The sequence below is a fragment of the Pelobates fuscus genome, chromosome 2 (assembly GCF_036172605.1).
Source record: "Pelobates fuscus isolate aPelFus1 chromosome 2, aPelFus1.pri, whole genome shotgun sequence".
Lineage (NCBI taxonomy): Eukaryota > Metazoa > Chordata > Amphibia > Anura > Pelobatidae > Pelobates > Pelobates fuscus.
In genome coordinates this window covers 97,800,730-97,821,301 of record NC_086318.1, presented here as the reverse complement: position 1 = coordinate 97,821,301, position 20,572 = coordinate 97,800,730, and the positions used below count along the sequence as shown (strand labels likewise).

At 36.8% G+C, this 20,572-nt stretch overlaps 1 protein-coding gene across 1 annotated transcript in view; it reads right to left on the bottom strand.

Annotated features, from left to right (window-relative positions):
• Window positions 1-2,850: 2,850 nt before the first annotated feature.
• The window catches only part of LOC134585564 (phospholipid scramblase family member 5-like), a 64,311-nt gene continuing 46,589 nt past the window's right edge, over window positions 2,851-20,572 (bottom strand). Inside the window, exons 6-7 of the mRNA XM_063441002.1 lie at window positions 7,193-7,354; window positions 2,851-2,993 (exon numbers count right to left, since the gene is read on the bottom strand). Of these exons, the coding sequence (XP_063297072.1) occupies window positions 2,955-2,993; window positions 7,193-7,354 (201 nt within the window). The 3' untranslated portion in view covers window positions 2,851-2,954. The remainder of the gene's footprint in view (window positions 2,994-7,192; window positions 7,355-20,572) is intronic.

Below are 20,572 nucleotides of genomic sequence, written 5' to 3'. Positions count from 1 at the left end.
TAGCCAGCAAAAAATATAAAGGACATGTGTGCTTGTAGTAATGAATAGTCTGGTGTAATCAGACATAAACATATGAAATGGACTAACAGAATAAGTTCAGTTTAACAGTAACGCATACATTGGAATGAACAGCAAACATTTTGTTGCACAAACTATAGAGACATTCTTAGAGTTCTTAGCATACCTTGATGCTACTTTGAACTAAATTTAGAAATGTGAAATTTTACTCACTACTCATTGAGTTGTGATTTTTTTTAATATATATATATATATATATATATATATATATATATATATATATTTACTTTGTCCAGAATGTTCATCACATTTACAAAATTATAATGAAGTGCCTGTTTGGTGTCTTAGTTTGCCAGTATACATGTCCACTCTGTTATGCATTTCCTGTGCAGTAGGGATAGTGCTGAACTCTGCGGCTAGCAGAATCATCACATCAACATCGGCTCACTGCTTCATGAATAGCACTAGTAGAAGTAGCTGGGAGGACTACCTTCAAATTAGAATGCTGTTTTCACTTTGCGTCTATTTGCGTAGAAAGGTGTGACTGTATGTTATATCTATGGTGTGTGTTTTTACTATCTGTACTTTCAGATACTCTACCTTTCAGAGTTAAGTATATTAAAAGGTACATGAAATAGCACTATGCAATTACAACAATCTTAGAACAAAGTCCGTTACCTGTCTTTACTCTAATAGATTATAGTTTTATAAAAAGATTGTCCCCGACAAAGGTCCGTGATTGCTTATAAACACTCGTCCGGCATGTTGTTTTTGTTTATGTAGCAGGGACACTGAGCACTTTATGGGATTCTATCAGATTTAGATTTGATCCAGATTTAGTTCCTTTAGTTGTACCAGATGGGGGCAGTTTGACATTCATGACTAGAGACAGTAGTTTAAAATAAATTAGGTCCAGGCACTCAGTATTGCTGCAGAAAGGCAGGTTTATTGGAACAAATAAAAAGTGCAACGTTTTCGGCCTACCGAGGCCTTTACCACGCTTATTTTCTCTTCATTTCACTTGTTTCACCAGACTAGGTATTGCTGATTTTTGTTTATTTATTTATTTATTTATTTTTTCTCAGGGATATTTAGTTATTCATTTTAATTTTATGATTGCTAACTATTAAGGGTTAAGACAGTTCTGGTGAGATCTTGCTGGTAGTAGCCTCCGTGAATCCGTTTTTTCTAAGATTCTGTTTTATAAATATCCTTAACGGGTTAGGAATTAGTAAAACAATGAATATTATTATATAGCGTTTGAGTTTATTTTTTATTTTTCATCTTTATCCTTTTATCATATTTTAATTGACATAAAAAACTGTGGCTCTGTTATTTATATCTTTAACTTTTGTACATTTAATATAAGCTTTTTTTCTTACATGGATGCCAGACCTAAGCACTTAATTGTCAGTTTAATGATTTTAGGAAGAGACTAACTTTACAAATACATATATTATTTTGAAATATACCATATTTTTCTATGTATAAGACGCCCTCTATTTTTTAAACCTAAAATTAAGAAACACATATTTTATACATCTATAGCACTGAAGTCCAGTTTCACATTCCGGTAGGCTACTCCTCGAGGTCCGGCCAGTGGTTCCCTGGACCGCCATCCTGCTGTTGGCAACGCTGCCCTCTGCCCACGGGGGATGTCTGGGCAAGTCCTCATCCTGCGGCATCTATCTGTAGTCTGGAGCCATGATGTCTTGACGTGGTCCAGAGTGAAGCAAGGAAGCATGCAGTTGCACAAGATCTCCCAGATCTGTGCACATAATCAATCAAATTCACGGAGAAGCACCTCCTCTGCTTCAAGTATGTCAGCAGGCCGCAGAGGTGTACAACATAGCCTATGCCAGCAGGAACGTTACAGTAGTAAACCCAGCAGTCAGTTTAGTGTTCTGTCAGTGAGTAGCCATGTTTTGTGCCCAAATTGAGTGGAATAAGTACCGTAAGTATTTGGCTTAATAACTAGATTTTTGAAGGAGCTCCAGCCACATGTGACTAGCTTGCAATGAAATTCCATGTATAAGACGACCCCCAATTTTAGACTTAAAATGTAGAAAAAAACAAAAAACAGTCTTCTACATTGGAAAAATATAGTAATTTGAAGTCACAGGACAAATAGTGCTGATACCATCTGGAAAATCAAGAATGTTATTGTGTAAATGATGAATAATTTGTTTTTCCACTTGCATAGAGCGTAAGAGCTCTATGCATGCACTACTGAAAACACAAGCTCACTTTACTGAATAACATTGAAGATTTATTTGTTTAAAGTTTACTATTTGCATATTGTGAATTTGTGAAAGACGTATGTTTGTACAAGACTAAATTTTGCAAAATGAGTGGCAGAAAAGTGCTTGTTACCCCCGGCACCACGTCATTATAAAGCTCTAAGATGCCATTTGTTAATATCTAAATACATTTTAAGTTTCAGTGATTTATTTCTTTTTTCTTTTTTTGGAAATACTGAGCCTGAGCTGCAACAATAAAATAAAACTGTCCTGCATTGTAGAAAATTAAAAAAATAATTATAACATTGAAGTGTTTTTTGGGGGGGTTCATCAAAGTTTAAAACCCATGGGGTGCTCAGAAGAGGATGCTTCCATATAGAAAGGGTAATAATATATAATTACATCTTTCCCTGCTTGAGTGATATGTATCCAGGCAGCAATATTGAGTTTTTTTAAATTAAACTTTAATGCATAAAACACATTTAATTCACATGATGTTTATCAAGGTAGTTTATTAATTAATAAAAAATACCAAGGTGAGTTTATTTCTTAAATTCAAATAAATGTTTTTTGACCTTAATCAATCTTTTATTACTGTGTATTTCAATGACACAAATTATGTATATTTACATGTAATGCATTGGATTCCATTCATTTGAAGTATCAATTTGAAGGAGCTGATAATGTTTACCGTCCTTAGAATCTGTCTGAAGATTGCTCGAAATACATAAGATCCTAAAAAAAAATAAAACATCAGAGGTGTTAAATATGTTATCACATAATCTTCATAGCTTCCTGTAAGTAGAAAGACAAGTCTAAACTCCATAAAGAGTTAACAGGAACCTTTATCTGTTTCTGCATGAATATTTTGAGGTTAGTTTTGCCTTGCAAATAATATGACATCAAAACCTTAGCTATTAAAATAAGTTTACATTCCAAAGAAATGAACATGAATTTTATTTGTTTAGATAAAAATTAAATCTGAACATTTTCAGTGAAATCATATGGTGCCATCTTGTGGTGAAAAAAAATGAATGCACCCATAGGCATATTTTCTGGTTTTAATAATTTTAGAACACAGAATAAGCTATTTTATTGTTGGCCTGTCATCTGTCTACCTTTCATCCACATATTTATACATTTTGTACAACCTATGAAATTCAGCGCACTGCACTTCTAACGAACTTTAAAGTCTACAAAGAATTAAGAAACACCTGACTTAAAAATAATATTTCTGTAAATAAAATATATGAATATTTACAGTAACTGAATCCCCATTATTTATCACCTACGTTAAGTTATTCTAAAATAATTTGTGGGCTTTAAATATATTATGCATGTATTGATCACCAACAGCACCCTTGTAAAGCATGCATATTTAGGTGAGTGCAGCCTTTCTAATCTGTAAATGCACTAGATCCAAACTGGGGCAAACATTCTGAGAGAATTACTAGAGGTAGCCAGAAATCCCCATGGGGCAAAATGGCGATGTGAGAAGATGAATCCTCCTGCTTCTCAGAGGACATTTCTTCAGACCCGGGTGAGGTCGCTTCAGGTCAACTACTGCAGGTGTCTAATGCCCCACCTCCCATGGGGGAACCGGTCACGAGAAACCAACTGAAGGTAATTCTGGCAGAGCTGCGGACAAATATTGCGGCTGACATGGCCTTTATTAAAGACGCCATTGAAAGCGCTACCTCTTGGCTAATCCTTCTGGAGGCCTCCTCGACCACTCAGGACTCTATAATAACCTCCTTAGAGAACCAAATTGCAGCACTCCAAACACAGCAATGGGCCATACCCGACAGGATAGATACCACCGAAAATAAATTTTATGTTACAACTTTATTAAGTCCCTAATTGGGTATACATATATAAGACAAAACTAAATAAAGAAAAAAGGTGTGTGATTTGCAAAGTGCAAAAAAAGAATAAAGTACAAATGTGGCTAAGTTAAAATAGGACCATACACTGTAGCCATTTGTAACAGGTTTGATTCTACCTGATACAATATTGCTAAAAAAGTAGCCGATCTAACCACTAGTTGGATCGGATGTTTTATCGGGGAGATGTGGTAAAAATGTAACTGAAGGTAATGGTATCCTATGCATACAGTTACAAATAAGCACCTTGATGTATGGATATCCGAGTAATAGGAGTGACCCAAAAGCGTCCGATCTATATATAAATCGCTTAGAGTAAGGCGATGGGTGTTGCGAGAAAAGTGGAAGTGAAAGAATACATGGGGAGAACCAAAATAGCGAGCCCCAGGTGTCAAACACTTGCTATCAGGAATCTAATAGTGGTGAGGAAGATGTATGAAAGAAATCCCCTATTACTGTATCCTTTACTAAATAATGCTGCTGGAAGTTGTTATGAGTCAACTATAGAATGTTAGTGGGGACCCGCTCAATATCATACGGATGAGCGAGTACTCATTTATATATACAGCATATAGATCCAGGTATCGCAAATCCCTTGTCTTAATTGATTGCTCTGGTCTACAGTTGCAAACGAAATACATTTTGCTCAGTGGTGTGCAACTAAGACAGCTAAGACAGGAGGCAATCTTGTGAATATTGGGGACCCGCTCAATATAATGCGGATGAGCGAGTACTCATTCATATATACAGATATCTCAATTCCTGTGTCTTAATTAATTGCTCTGGTCTACAGTTGCAAACAAGATACATTTTTGCTCAGTGGTGTGCAACTAAGACAGCTAAGACAGGAGGCAATCTTGTGTATATTGGGGACCCGCTCAATATCATGCGGATAAGCGAGTACTCATTCATATATACAGCATATAGATCCAGGTATCTCAATTCCCATGTCTTAATTGATTGCTCTGGTCTACAGTTGCAAAATAAAGTTTGCTTAGTGACATGCAGCTAAGACTGCTAAGACAGGAGGCAATCTTGTGAATAATGGGGATTTGCGATACCTGGATCTATATGCTGTATATATGAATGAGTACTAGCTCATCCGTATGATATTGAGCGGGTCCCCACTAACATTCTATAGTTGACTCATAACAACTTCCAGCAGCATTATTTAGTAAAGGATACAGTAATAAGGGATTTCTTTCATACATCTTCCTCACCACTATTAGGTTCCCCGCAAGTGACACCTGGGGCTCGCTATTTTGGTTCTCCCAGTGTATCCCTTCACTTCCACTTTTCCCGCAACACCCATCTCCTTACTCTAAGAGATTTATATATACATCGGACGCTTTTGGGTCACTCCTATTACTTGGATATCCATACATCAAGGTGCTTATTTGTAACTGTATGCATAGGATACCATTACCTTCAGTTACATTTTTACCACATCTCGCTGACAAAACATCCGATCCAACTAGTGGTTAGATCGGCTACTTTTTTTTAGTAACATTGTATCAGGTAGAATCAAACCTGTTACAAATGGCTACAGTGTATGGAAATCACACACCTTTTTTCTTTCTTTATATTTGTCTTATATAAGTATACCCAATTAGGGACTCTATAAAGTTGTGACATAAAATTTATTTTCTTTGGGTTTTACAATTTCAGGCAATTCTTCGCTTTCTATTAAAACCTCTATCAGGGTATTAGGACTGTTTTTGGGCTTGCCTCTTTTGTGTAAGTCCTCCTCAGCCATTCTTATTATAAGAAGATCAGACGGCATTACAATCTGAAGATCCATGGCATACCGGATACTGTAAGCCTACCCAACTTATCACGTTTTAACCGCTGGCTGCTCAACATGCTGTTACCATCAAAGCAGTAAAATCTGACAGCATGTGCCGTTTGCCGAGGCCAGTTACAGCACCACCAGCGACACAAACTGACCTGATCATTCACTTCCAGTCTCTCCAAGACAGAGCCCTCCTTCTCGCAGTAATCAGGGGGCAGGCTCCCCTCCTGTTTGAAGGCCCCTCACTCTCTATCTTCCCATACCTAACTCAAAGCACCCACACATGGCACAGGACCCTACAAATGTCCAATACGAATTGGGGCTTTTGAGAATACTCCTCTTTATGCATCAGGGCACCTCGTATTGGGTAAAGACTCTTCAGGAGATGGATTCTAAACTACAATAGCTAGGCTTAACTGAACTATCAATAATGGACGGAATGTGCTTATCGCAGCTAGACCCCTCCATCAAAGCGGAATTCATCCCCGCACATCTCAGCGCCAAAAATCTGTAAGGGGGGCAACTTGAATGGACATGAACTCAAGTCCTGCATCCCATACTCTCCTAAGGTCACCTAGAAAGCGAACCTGTGAGGTAGAGCTAATGGCAGTGCCATTGACTTGTGGGGAGACAGACATGGGGATAGCTATGCTTGTGGGAGGAAACATAGAGTTTCTGTTTTGGAGAGGCTGAGTTTTAGGAAGTGATCAACCATCCAGTTAGAAATGGCAGAGAGGCAGATTAAAGCACGAATCAAGAGAGACAGTGAGAGATCAGGAGAAGACAGATTTGTGTGTAATCTGCATAGAAGAGATATTGGAAGCTAAAGTAGCTGATGACTTTACCAAGGGATACAGAATAGACGGAGAAAAGTAGGGGACCAAGAACAGAACCTTGGGGAACACCACATGGACAGATCAGATAGAGTGCTGGTGTCAATTCTATAAATGTCCACCCATTTATTAGAAAGGACTGTCTTAACCCCTTAAGGACCAAACTTCTGGAATAAAAGGTAATCATGACATGTCAGACATGTCATGTGTCCTTAAGGGATTAAACATTACATAATAAGTGCATCTAAACTTTACAAGTTCAGTGCATCTCTGGACACTATAAGGCAAATTTGTTTAGGTTGCATAATTACCTTCTAAGCTGAAGACTGCCAAGGGTGGAAAAGTAAATAACCGTATTAGTTCTAGTTTTTTATAACAGATCTAAAGAAGAATATAATGAATATCAATTAAGAATAGATTACTTACAATAAGAAAACAGGTGCCAATCAAAGCAGCTTTCATTTTCACATCAAGGTTAACCGGAAAGTGAATTCCAAAATTATCCGCATTGGTAAAAACGTCATTAACAAAACCTGACCAGTACTTTGAAATCAATCCAACTGTTAAATTTTCACTTGGAGTTTTCACCTGTAGACGGTGGGAAAACAATGTTTAGCAGTAAATAATTAATTTATTAATGTCATTTATAAATCAAAATCATGCTTATAGTCATGGGGAAAAGAAAGAACACCCTTTTTGAATTCTATGGTTTTATATATCAACACATAATATCAATCTGTTCATTAGAAGGTCTTAAAATTAGGTAAATGTAACCTGAGATGAACGTACCATGATTTATTTAACAAAAATAAAGCTCAAATGGAGAAGACGTGTGAAAAACTAAGTACACTTTATGATTCAATAGCTTGTGAAACCACCTTTAGCAGAAATAACTTGACGTAATCGTTTTCTGTATGACATAACGGTCTCTCACATCATTGTGGAAGAATTTTGTCTCACTCTACTTTGTAACATTGAGGTTTGCTGGCATGTGTTTATGCATAGCTCTCTTCAGGTCCCGCCACAGCACAGTCATTCTGTTGTATATTTGCTGGTTTGCTTGTGATCGTTGTCCTGTTGCATGACCCGATTTCGGCCAAATTTTAGCTGTCAGTCAGGTAACCTCACATTTGACTCTAGATTACTTTGGTATACAGAGGAGTTCATGGTTGACTAAATGACTGCAAGGTTCACAGGTCATGTGACTGCAAAACAAACCCAAATCATCACCCCTCCACCATCATGCTTGACAGTTGGTATGAGGTGATTATGCTGACGTCAGTGACATCTTAAACGCAGGGCAAACGGGGCACCTGCCCTGTGGGCCATCGGGTGGCCCATTCATTTCAAGTCACCCGGTGGGCATTTCACAGCAGGGTCCCGGTAATGCGCTAATGTAGTGGTTCTGGTTCAAAGAGACCGTTAACGAGATAAATAGTCTGGTGCAAAGAGGTAATGCAAACACTGCCATTTTCAAGAAAAGGCAATGTTTACATTTATGACTAAAACAACCTTCATCAGCTATCCTGATGTGATCCTACAATCTTTGCAGGACTGATGCAACATATTCATGTACTGTGTAAAGATGCCAAATGCGCCACACATAGATGCATTGATTTAAGGCAGTGTTTTCCAAACCAGTCATCAAGACCCACCAACAGTCCAGGTTTTGTCAGTATCTTTATTGTAACAAAACAGGGAAATATATAAAACCTGGAATGTTGGTGGGACATGAGGACTGTTTGGGAACCACTGATCCAAGGCCACTAATCTATGATGAAATGCGTACTGGCACATCATGACAGTTGCTACTAATGTGTGCTAGCTTCCAATGTTTACCCTACAGGAAGGCACTACATTTGCTGAGATTATCTGTAATGAAAATCTCAGCCAGGCAAGGAGCATCAGCTGTGGCGAGGCCAGGATTACGGGACTACAGGTGAGTTAAATTATTTATTTTATTTGTTAAGGAGTGCCCATATTTCTAAACATATAGGAAAACACTCGAACGACAGACATATACGTTTATGTTCCTAACGTTAGAATGTTTCTGCTGACACGAGAGGGGGGAGGAGCGATGGCGTGACGACGCACGCCAGTCATGTCCCGCGGATGGTGAGGGGGGTATAGCCGTGGCTGCATGGACTAAGAGATGAGGGACACCGCGAGTAAAGTAGACATGGCGGCTGAAAACTAACTGCAATAACAGCGTGGAGGTGCAAGCCTGCAGTTCACTAAGGACGGACGAAAAATATCTAGTAATAAATATTAACATATGAACATATGAAGAATCAAAATCATTAAACAGCAGAACGCAAGTACAATTAATACAAGGGGATAAAGCTTCTTTTTTGGCCGATGCTATTTGTGTTTGTATATAACCCCATATAAACGCTGATATTCAAATTGTTTCTGGCAAAATTACATCTATGCTAGTGGTATACTGATACATATTGTGACAAAAAAGGCTAAAAAAGCTAAATACTGATTATAATGAATGTGGATACAAAAAGAAATGAGATACGTGTATAATCTAAAACAGGAAAAAAAGAAAGCACATAGTGTGATACAGTAAAACAAGTGCTAGTGTGCTCAGATTATAATGCACTCACGAGATCAAGGTGAATAATGCGCCCAAAAGGTGCCTGCCCCGATGAACTTGGACGGCTTAACGCCTCCACTCTCCACTGGAAATCCAAGCGGACCAAAATATGGAATGAGACTCCGGTAGGTATAGGTAAAATAAATATGCATTTTATTATAGAAAAAAGGCCATATACATTAGCCACACAAATTAAGAATAGAAAATAGGTCCTACGCGTTTCGTTCCTATAGTTAGGAACTTCCTCAGGGACCAAAAACAAATTTCTAGAGAAACCCAACAGAAATTGGAAATCGATTTAAATATTCTAGAAACCAATCCCTCCATAGATCCAGAGAGCAGAGAATATAAAAAACGGGGAGAATCCTTACAGAGTAATATAAAAAAATTGGATGAAAGAATAAGTGATACCAAGAATAAAAAATATATTAGAGACGAGGATAAAAAATTAAATACCTTTTCCACCATAAATAGATTATCTTGTAAAAAGATACGCTCTACTTCAAACAGAGGAGTTGGACCTAAAATTCCCCATAATAGGGGAAGGTCTGGATCATCAACAAGAGAGCGTATACGTTTCCGAGATTCTCATCCCACCTATCAGGGAACAACTAATAGAAGGTTTAGAACACCCCCTAAGGAGTAACCCCAACAACAAGTCTCAGGGAGAACATCCCTAGAAGGAAATGGGGCTGTGAAATCCCATACCCAGAACACAAGGAATTATGTAGACAATTGGGGTAACAATTCACAACCTAACGAGAGGGAACAAAATTTTCAGGGACGTTTAAAAGGTCCCAAAGAAAAAACCATCACAAATTATTTCCAACCAAGGGCAGCCCCCATGGGAACACCCAAACAGGTTCTCCGTTCTACATCAAGACACCCCCTCCAAGAGGGTGAGAATGGAGGACTAGATGGGGTTTCCCAGATGTCATGTAACCTTAGGTAAAAGGAAAGAGAGAAAGGTATTTTTAATTTGACTGATGTACCATTGTCTGAGAAGGAGATTAATTTGCTTTCCAAAGGAATGAAATTTGCCCCAAATCAGATTGCTAATGATTTTAATCTATATATTGACCTTAAGAAATATATACGTTCTATGACGGTTAAAAGACATTTCCTTCTAAATCCTTCCCTTCCAGGCACTGATGTTGATACGATTGAAAAAAATGCAATACACTATAAGTTCAAACCTAAATCACATTTTTTTCCTGTTCAGAGCAAGGGACCTTTTTTAGAAACATTTGAACGCATGGTCGAACAGGATTTTCAAACCTTTACAACAAAACATAAATCACGTGACTATAATCTCACTCTAAGGGAAAATAGGGTTCTAAAGAAACTTATGGAAAGAGACAACATTGTCATCAAAGAGGCCGATAAAGGGGGGGGGGGGGGGGTTGTCCTTATGACAACTGCCTATTACCTAGAGGAGTCATCTAATATCCTGGGAGATAGAGAAACTTATACCATTCTTAATGGCAACCCTACTTTAAAGTTCAATCAAAAACTTAGAAGTATATTAGAAGAGAACAATGATATTAAATCACAAACATTTTTTGATTTTTTGTTTCAGAAGAATCCTGTTATTCCTATTTTTTTATTTCCTTCCCAAAACACACAAAAGGTTACCTAATCCACCTGGACGCCCGATTATTAGCGGTGTAAACTCACTTACTGCTAATTTGTCAGCCTTTGCGGATTCATTTCTGCAGAAATATGCTCAAGAAGCTTTGTCCTATATTAAGGACACAAAATCTTTCCTGCAGGAACTGGAATCCTTAGAGTGGCATGCGGAGTACAGTTGGGCTACGCTGGATGTTACATCCCTATATACTGTTATTAATCATGAACTAGGGGTGGAAGCACTAAATCATTTTATGACACAAGATAAAAATTTAGCAGCGAATCTTAAACAATTTCTTTTGACCTCAGTTAATTTTATTTTGCAACACAATTATTTTTACTTTAACGGTGAATTTTATTTACAGACCACTGGGATTGACATGGGCACCAGGTTCGCCCCCAGTTATGCCAATACCTAAGTGAGACGTTAGGAGGATTTGTTCGTGTGGTCTGGTCATGACTGGGGGGAGAGCCTGGTGCTCTGGCGGCATTATATAGACGATATTATTATAATTTGGAAAGGTTCTTTTTCTTTGTTTCAGGAGTTTGTTAATTTTCTTAATTCAAATTCTTATAACTTTTCTCTCCAGTCTGGAAAAAGGGAGAAATCAACTTTTTGGATTTGACCCTGTTCATTGACAAAGGAGAGATTAGAACCAAGTGCTTTTTCAAACCCACTGATGGAAACGGGTTTGTTCACCAACATAGTTGCCATCACAAACCCTGGCTTAGGGGCATTGCAAAGAGCCTATTTACATGCTTGAGGCGCAATTGCTCGGACAACCAGGACTTTCATATTCAATCTTCATATGTCAAAAATAAATTGTTAGAGAAAGGTTATAAGAAGAACACTTTGAAGAGGGAGATCAGGCTAGTTAAACAGACCAAAATAAACCAATTATTAGTTGACAAACCTCAGATTAAAACTTCTAATGAAAACTTTACATCAGCCTTTATAACACAATTTAACACGGATCATAATAAGATAAAAAAATGTCTACAACAGTATTGGCCAATTTTATTACAGGACCCAGTTTTGGGGACTTCATTATCGAATCAACCTAGAGTCATTTATAAAAAAATAAAAATTTTAAAAACATGCTAGCTCCTAGCTATGCTATTAAGTCCATACCAATTGATGCTCCCGAGTCCCAATACATCGGGATGTTTTAGAGGATGCAATTTATGTAAAGCCTGTACCACTAGCCTTGTACTCAAAACCAATTCTTTCTCCAGTTTTAATACAGGAGAGAGGTTCAACATTAAATCAGATATAGGCTGCCACACGGACTATGTGGTTTATTTGCTGCAATGTCCGTGTGGCAAGCAATATGTATGGCGCACGAAAAGGGTTCTGAAAATACGATGTATGGAACATCTTAATAACATAAAAAAAAAGCTTACAACTCACTGTGTACCCACTCACTGTAATGTTTTTCACTGTAAAGTTTTCCTTTTTTATATTTAAGTGTGTGGGAATAGAGAGAGTATTACCCTATTGGAGGGTAGGTGATAGATTGAAGAAATTAGCACAATGCGAAACATTCTGGATACATAAACTTCAGACCCCCCATCCAAGAGGACTCAATATTGATATAGACCTTATGTGTTTCTTTGACTAGTTTTTTTTTTTGTTCTACAGCGGTGCCTTTTAGGGAAGGATTTTTATTTCATTTGATTTTATTCTATTTTATTTCATTTAATTATTTTTTATGAGGGAAATTAGATGTCTTTTTGCTACTACTCTGTATTTATGGAAGTTTTGAAATGTATACTTTGTTTTGGCTTTTGCCATTAAATGAGGATAGGATATCTGTATACTATTTGATAGATCTATATCATTATAATCTTTCAGGAACAATATACAAAAAGAAAGTACAACATGGACACTATTAAATTATTAAGAAATAAAGTTTGTAATGTCTCACAATATAATTATATAATCCTATATTAAAAAAAAAAAATATATATATATAATAAAAAATAAAAATAAAAAATCCATTAGATTGTATTACTTATGATTGGATGTTAATAAGAATAGGCCTTTAAATAGATAAAGGCAAAAATGTGTGGTATCCTATTTGATCGTTGAAGGTTTATTAATTAAGCACATAAATTAGTAATATTATGAATTATCAACTTAAAAAGGACACTTAACACAAATATTTTGAAGGTTATATAGGAATCCACATATTGGACTCATACAGCTTCATACTCATTGCTTTGTTCAAAAATGCACAGTAAGATAATTATTTGTGGGATTTATCCATGATTATAATGAAATATATTGAAATAAGAGGGGTTAACTGAGAAGGTTATATGTATTTTTTCGATACATTCTTTAATTCTTTAATTCCAATTACCGGTATATAATTGAGGTGTGAGGGAAACAATACTGTTTTTTTTTTCAAGTATAGGTATATCAGTTTGTTCATATCTATCACTAACCCTCTCTTTATTAGGAGATCCACTTCCACACTAGGTTCATATTATCATTAGAAATGCTATACATTGGGCGACCTCTAGGTGGCAACATGTGCATTATTTTGATCTAGCTGGAACGCATATGGAATGCGGAAGTACGGGATGTTACTTCCGGTTTCCGGTTCCATCTCTTCGCGCCAAGAACGGTCGACGAAACACCCACTCTACACCTGAACAGGATCACAGGATATTCCACACCTGAACAGGACCACAGGATCATCGGTAATTCCCACAGGATCCACCAATGAACTGAGGGCTTTACACTATTTATAGAGACTCGGGGGGGGGGGGAGGGGGGAAACATTGTATGCAATTTTGTGTTGTATTGATTTTTTTAACTGCCATATTATTTGTTTTTGGTCCCTGAGGAAGTTCCTAACAATAGGAACGAAACGCCTATTTTCTATTCTTAATTTGTGTGGCTAATGTATATGGCCTTTTTTCTATAATAAATTTGCATATTTATTTTACCTATACCTACCGGAGTCTCATTCCATATTTTGGTCCGCTTGGATTTCCAGTGGAGCGTGGAGGCGTTAAGCCGCCCAAGTTCATCGGGGCAGGCACCTTTTGGGCGCATTATTCACCTTGATCTCGTGAGTGCATTATAATCTGAGCACACTATCACTTGTTTTACTATATCACACTATGTGCTTTCTTTTTTTCCTGTTTTAGATTATACACGTATCTCATTTCTTTTTGTATCTACATATATGTTGTAAAAGGTCGGGAACTGCGCCACTGTAACGAAAATATACCCCAACTCGCAGGATTCAACTTGACAAAAGACAACACAGAGGAGAGATACGTCTACCGGACCTTAGAATGGCCGGACGCGACGTATATGAGGAGACAGAGTCAGGAACGATCCGAGGTCAAGGGCACAGAGAGACAGCGTAAACTAGGACTAGCCTGGATCTGGTACACAGTAAACAGCAAGCTGGCAAACAGAACAGATAAGGATAAAAAGATAATGAAGTCAGGAACAAAGCCAAGGTCAATACGAAGGAACACAACTGAACACAACAAGTGCTAAAGGGAACTGCAACAGAAACCACGATAGGGCTCCTGTCATATCGACACCCCCAAAAGGTAAGTGTATGGGTAGTGTGGCATAACAGGGGCCAATGGGAGCCTTTTGGCAATTTAGGCTCCCACTGTCTCTTTAGATTCAGGCGGGACACGTGACCGCTTCTCGCGGTCACTGCCCGCCTTCCTATTGAAGCCATCGGATGAGCCGCGCACGGCTCGTGCAGCACAGGACCGCGCGCGTCTCGAAGAAAGGACCGCGGCCGGCCCCTGGATAAGGTAAGTAATGCTACAGTACCCCCCCTGAGGACACGCCCTCCGGGTGGGCAGGGCCAGGCCTGGCAGGAAAACGAGAATGGAATGAATGCACAAGGCGGGGAGCATGAACAGCATCAGCTGAAATCCAACTGCGCTCCTCAGGCCCATAGCCCTTCCAATGCACCAAGTACTGAAGTCAACCCCTAAGGAAATGAGAGTCAAGAACAGCAGAAACTTCGAATTCCTCATGACCCTCCACAGAGACAGGAGGGGGAGGGGGAGGGGGAGTATGCCGGGTATAGCGGTTGCGTAGGTAAGGCTTCAACAATGAGGTGTGAAAGACATTAGGAATACGCAGATTTTTAGGAAGATCCAAGGCATATGAAACAGGATTAACCTTATGCAGAATATGATAAGGACCAATGAAGCGGGGAGCCAATTTCATAGAAGGCACCCAGAGGCGAATATTCCGTGTGGAAAGCAAAACCCTGTCCCCCACAACATAAGAAGGAGCCGCTCTGCGATGCTTGTCAGCCTGAGCCTTCTGGCGAGCAGCGGAATCCACCAAAGAACGCTGAACCTGCTCCCAAGTATTACGCAAACCAGTCAGATGCTCATCCAGAACTGGCATGCCCTGTGAGGAGAACGCAGCCGGAAGCACAACGGGATGCTGGCCATAGACAATGTAAAAAGGTCTTTTGCCGGAAGAATCAAGAGTGGTGTTATTCCGAGCAAATAGAACATTCAACGATACAACAAGGGATACAGGAAGAAAAAATCCGGAATATGGAGAAGAAACTTTGCATTAGAAGATAAAATTACTAAAAAGATAAAATTACTGATAGTGAAGACAGAGCGGAAAGAAAAAACATCAGAATAAGAGGAATCCCTGAGGAAGTAAATTCAGAAAGTTTGGATGACTATTTAAACGACTTTTTTTTAAATTCCTGGGTATACAAGACGAAAATAGAATCTTTTGCACCGAAAGGATACATAGAATTCCTAATGCTAAAAATATTCCAGCTCATGTCCCGAGAGACGTTATTGCTGCCCTATATTCTTATAGATTTAAACAGCAAGTTATGACAGCAATGAGAACTAAGTCAATTCTGAACTCAAAGTATGATGCAATAAAAATATTTAATGATCTATCTAAAAACACTAGAATGAGTAAGAGGAATTTTTCACAATGTACCTCCAGATTAAGGAGTCAAGGAATTAATTACATCTGGACATTCCCAATTGGGCTAAGATTTTATTTTAGAGATAAAATGGAAAATTTTAAAGATGTTCAAACTTTACAAAGATGGTTACAAGAGAATACTAAGGGAGAACAGCTTAAGGCTGATATCCGCGCCCCCCTCCCCCCCCTCTCCTAAGCCCCTCATGTAGGACTGGGAATAGGGGAGTCGGATACTCCTCCATGTCTATAGTTTAGGAGTTTTTTGTTTTTTTTTCAAATATGGACATCCTGAGGAGAGATAATCGAATCAATTGTGAATAGATGATTTGGTGTAAGAGAATATAAAAAATAGAGAGAAAGGGGAAAAAAGTTATTTAGGATATCTCAATATATATCTTAAGTTCAATATATAAGAAATTCCAGACTGGATAATTTTATTAATAAAGTTTACATATAGGTGATAATTTGAAACAAAGATAGAATAAATAGATACAATGATATATAATAAAATGGGTGGTAATTAAATAGAAAACAGATCATAAACACACGAGTAATACACTGTTTTGAGAACACAAAAGGGGACTAAAAAGGTGAATTACACTAATAGGAAAATATATATTGAAGAGGTATTAAAATTTGTTGAATAATAAATATTTGGACAAGAAAAGGGAACTGATGGTTACAAATATATTAATAAGTATAAGTAGAAAGATATTATAATCACAATACAATAACACATTTTTGAAGGTTGTCACAAGTTATTAATATAAAAGATAGTAACAAATATATTGAACAAAAGACAACAAATACAGGGTGCACTAGATAAAATAAAGGAGGGTGAGAAAGTCTCTATAGGTACAATGTAGACCTTGAGTGACTGTTCTTGTGTTCTTGCTTTGGAATCTCAGTATTCGAATATGCAAAAGCAGAGAGGGGAGACCAATAGTGCAAAACCGTAATGCTAAAAGGATCACGAACAACACAGACGTGAAGAAGTGCCAACTTACAATTTTAAGAGCTAAGCCCAGCTCTAGGTAAAACAGCATACAGTGGTATTTAATACTCCCCACATGTAGGATATTACTGGACAATTGGAGGTGTCTTCACAAGATTATTTACACCATCTCAGACAAACGTCAGCATTTAAAAGATATAAAAGAGGGAAAAACCCAATGGTGCAATAACTTTGGTAATACTGCAACAACAGACAACACTGGAGGCATCATGGTGGGGGAGAATTAATATGATAAAATCTTACTTGTACCCAAAGTGGGTGTATCTTTTCAGTATGGTGCCCCTTCATTGCCCAGAAAGCTGGCTATCTCTAATACAATCGATTTTTAATACATTTATATGGGACGGGAAACGTCCAAGACTTAATAGAGAACACTCAAGGTTAAAAACTAAAGTAGGGGGTTTGGGTATCCCACAGATACAGCAAACCTGGAAAGTTTGTAATATAGCACATGCAATAATAACCCAATCAGATAAGGTAAAAAATCAAATGTGGTATAAAATTGAACAAAATTTACTTAATGTTGATGGAAAGGAAGACGTACAGTCTCTTTTCTGGGAAACAAGTAAAAAATTTAAATATAGACAGAAATTTTACTCTAAGTCTCTAATTTTGAATAATATTATACCTATCTAGAATAAACTGAGGAAAGATCTGGACCTACAGGATAAAATAATTACTAGTAGTATTGATTTAAGACAACTACAGAAGAATATGATAGATTTGAATATACAAAGTTGGCTTAATAGAGGGATTGCAAAAATTGATAATTTGCTGGAAAAGGGAAACATTTGAGATTTCAATAGTTTAATGGAAGAAAATAAGTTAGAGAATAAAGAGATATTTAATTACATAAAAATAAAGGGTTATCTTAAAGAATATTTACTCAAAGAAATTTCTAATAAACAAAGATCTCTTGAACAAATGATAAAAAACTAATACAGTTAAAGGATTGGTCTCAAAATTTTTGACTTAATTGAAAAGGAACCAGAAAACATTATAAACTTAACTATTAACACATGGAATAAGGATTTAAGTACTAGTATAAACTATGAAGAATGGAAAAAAACTTTAAACATGCTAGTGAAGAATGTACACTGTCTTAATTTAGGGGAATTACAATACAAAATTATGAATAGGTGGTACCTAACTCCAAGTAGGTTAGCAAAAATGTATGTAGGAACTTCAGATAAATGCTGGCGATGTGAGGCTCATGCAGCAGATTTGAAATATGGTGGGAGTGTGCAACAATCTGTCTATATTGGAAAATGATAACCTCCAAGATTAAAAAACGGATCAACATAAATCTTGACATAAGCCCAGATATTTTATTGCTGCAAATACATATAAACCGAGACTTTGGGCATTATAATGTATTGATTCAACATCTGTTACTAGCAGCAAAGATATTAGTAGCCAGAAACAGGAAATCCGGTTTGGACAAAAGTTAACCCCTTCAGGACGGAGTCAATAGTGCACGTTCTGATCAAAACAAAACGTAAACAAAAACTAGAATTTGCGCTATATGTTCACCCGTAGTTCCCCTCTTTCAAATTTCAAATTATATGGACCCACACTTATTATATATCATATTGTTCAGGAGAAACAGGGCTTTAATTTATCATTAACTATTCATATATGGAACATAATTTATTATGAATAAAATAAAAAAAAATTGAGAAAATAAGATTTTTTTTAAAAATTTGCATTTCTGTCTGACATTTTAACTGTGAATGTCATAATACTGTTAGGTTTTACTGCAAAAAAATGCACATATTTGTAATCAGCAATGTGTCATGAGTACAACAGTACCCCCCATTAACAGGTTTTATGTTGTTTTGGAAAGTTACAGGGTCAAATATAGAACATTCCATTTTCAAATTGAAATTTTCCAGATTAGTAATGTTACTTTGAGACGGTGTGGTAGCTAGGAATGAGAATTACCCCCATAATGGCATAGCATTTGAAAAAGTAGACAAGCCAAGGTATTAAAAGTGGGGTATGGTTAGTCTTTTTTAGTAGCCACTTAGTCACAAACACTGGCCAAAGTTAGCGTTCATATTTGTTTTTGTGTGAAAAAAGCAAAAAACGAATATTTGGCCAGTGTTTGTGACTAAGTGGCTACTAAGAAAGATTGGACATACCCCACTTGCAATACCTCGGGTTGTCTACTTTTGCAAATGGTATGCCATCATGGGGGTAATTCTCATTCCTGGGCTACCATACGCTCTCAAAGGCAACATAACCAATCTGGCAAATTTCAATGTGAAAAAAATGAAGCCTTATATGTGACTCTCTAACTTTCCAAAACACCATAAAACCTGTACATGGGGGGTACTGTTATTCTCGGGAGATTTCACTAAACACAAATATTAGTGTTTTAAAACAGTAAAACATATTACAACAATAATATAGACCATAAAAGTGCCGTTCGCTTGTAAAAAATATGAAAAACGTCACTTTTACTTAAAATATCATCGTTGTAATACAATTTACCAGTTTGAAACACTAATATTTGAGTTCAGCGAAGTCTCCCGAGTAAAACAGTACCCCCTATGTACAGGTTTTATGGTGTCTTGGAGAGTTACAGGGTCAAATATAGTGCTTGCGAATTAAATTCTCTGCACTTTCTCCCTGTGTTGTCAGGCATGTCAATCAAATGTTAATTAATCAAATCACATAATTACGTTAAGATAGATTATTTAAATATACACGTAGAATTTTAATATATATGCATTTATAGGTATTTAAATTCTACGTGTATACTAATGTAATCTTTTATGTAATTATGTATTTATCTATATATATATATATATATATATATATATATATATATTTGCGGTTATTTGTATTTTATATATAGATAGACAAATATAGAATGTCATTCTAAGTGTATTTTGTTACCGATATATATATATTAATAACAAAATACAGTTAGAATGAAATTACATATGCATATATAATTTATATTAAATTTTGTTTCAATATTTTATTCATTTATTTTATTATTTTATTTATTTATTATTTTAATTATACGTATTTATATATAATATATATATGTACATCTATTATATATAATATATATACATATTATATATATGTAACGTCATTCTAAGTGTATTTTAATATTAATATATATACTTATATTAATATTAAAATACACTTTGTATGACGTTACATATATATAATATGCATATATATTATATATATATATATATATATATATATATATATATATATATATAATATATACATATTATATATATATAAAAATATTTTAAATTAATTTTTACACATGTTTAATTTTTTTCTTTTTTACTTTCCCACCAGCAGGGGGACTGTCTGATATTTCAAACAGTCCCCCTGCTGGCAGATCCATAGCCAGCTGTAGGGGGCCATGTGATCACTCTCTGAGAGCGATCACATGGCCCCCGGGGGCCTCATTTGCCGGAGGGGGGCTGCCGGGGCTGTCAGGCAGCCCCCCAGAAGAGGATCGCGGCGGAGGTGAGTACACCTCTCCAACAGGGGATCAAAGCCGTTACGACGTACCATGCCGCCGCAACGGCTTTAAAGCCCATTTAATGCGGGACGGCATGGTACGTCGTA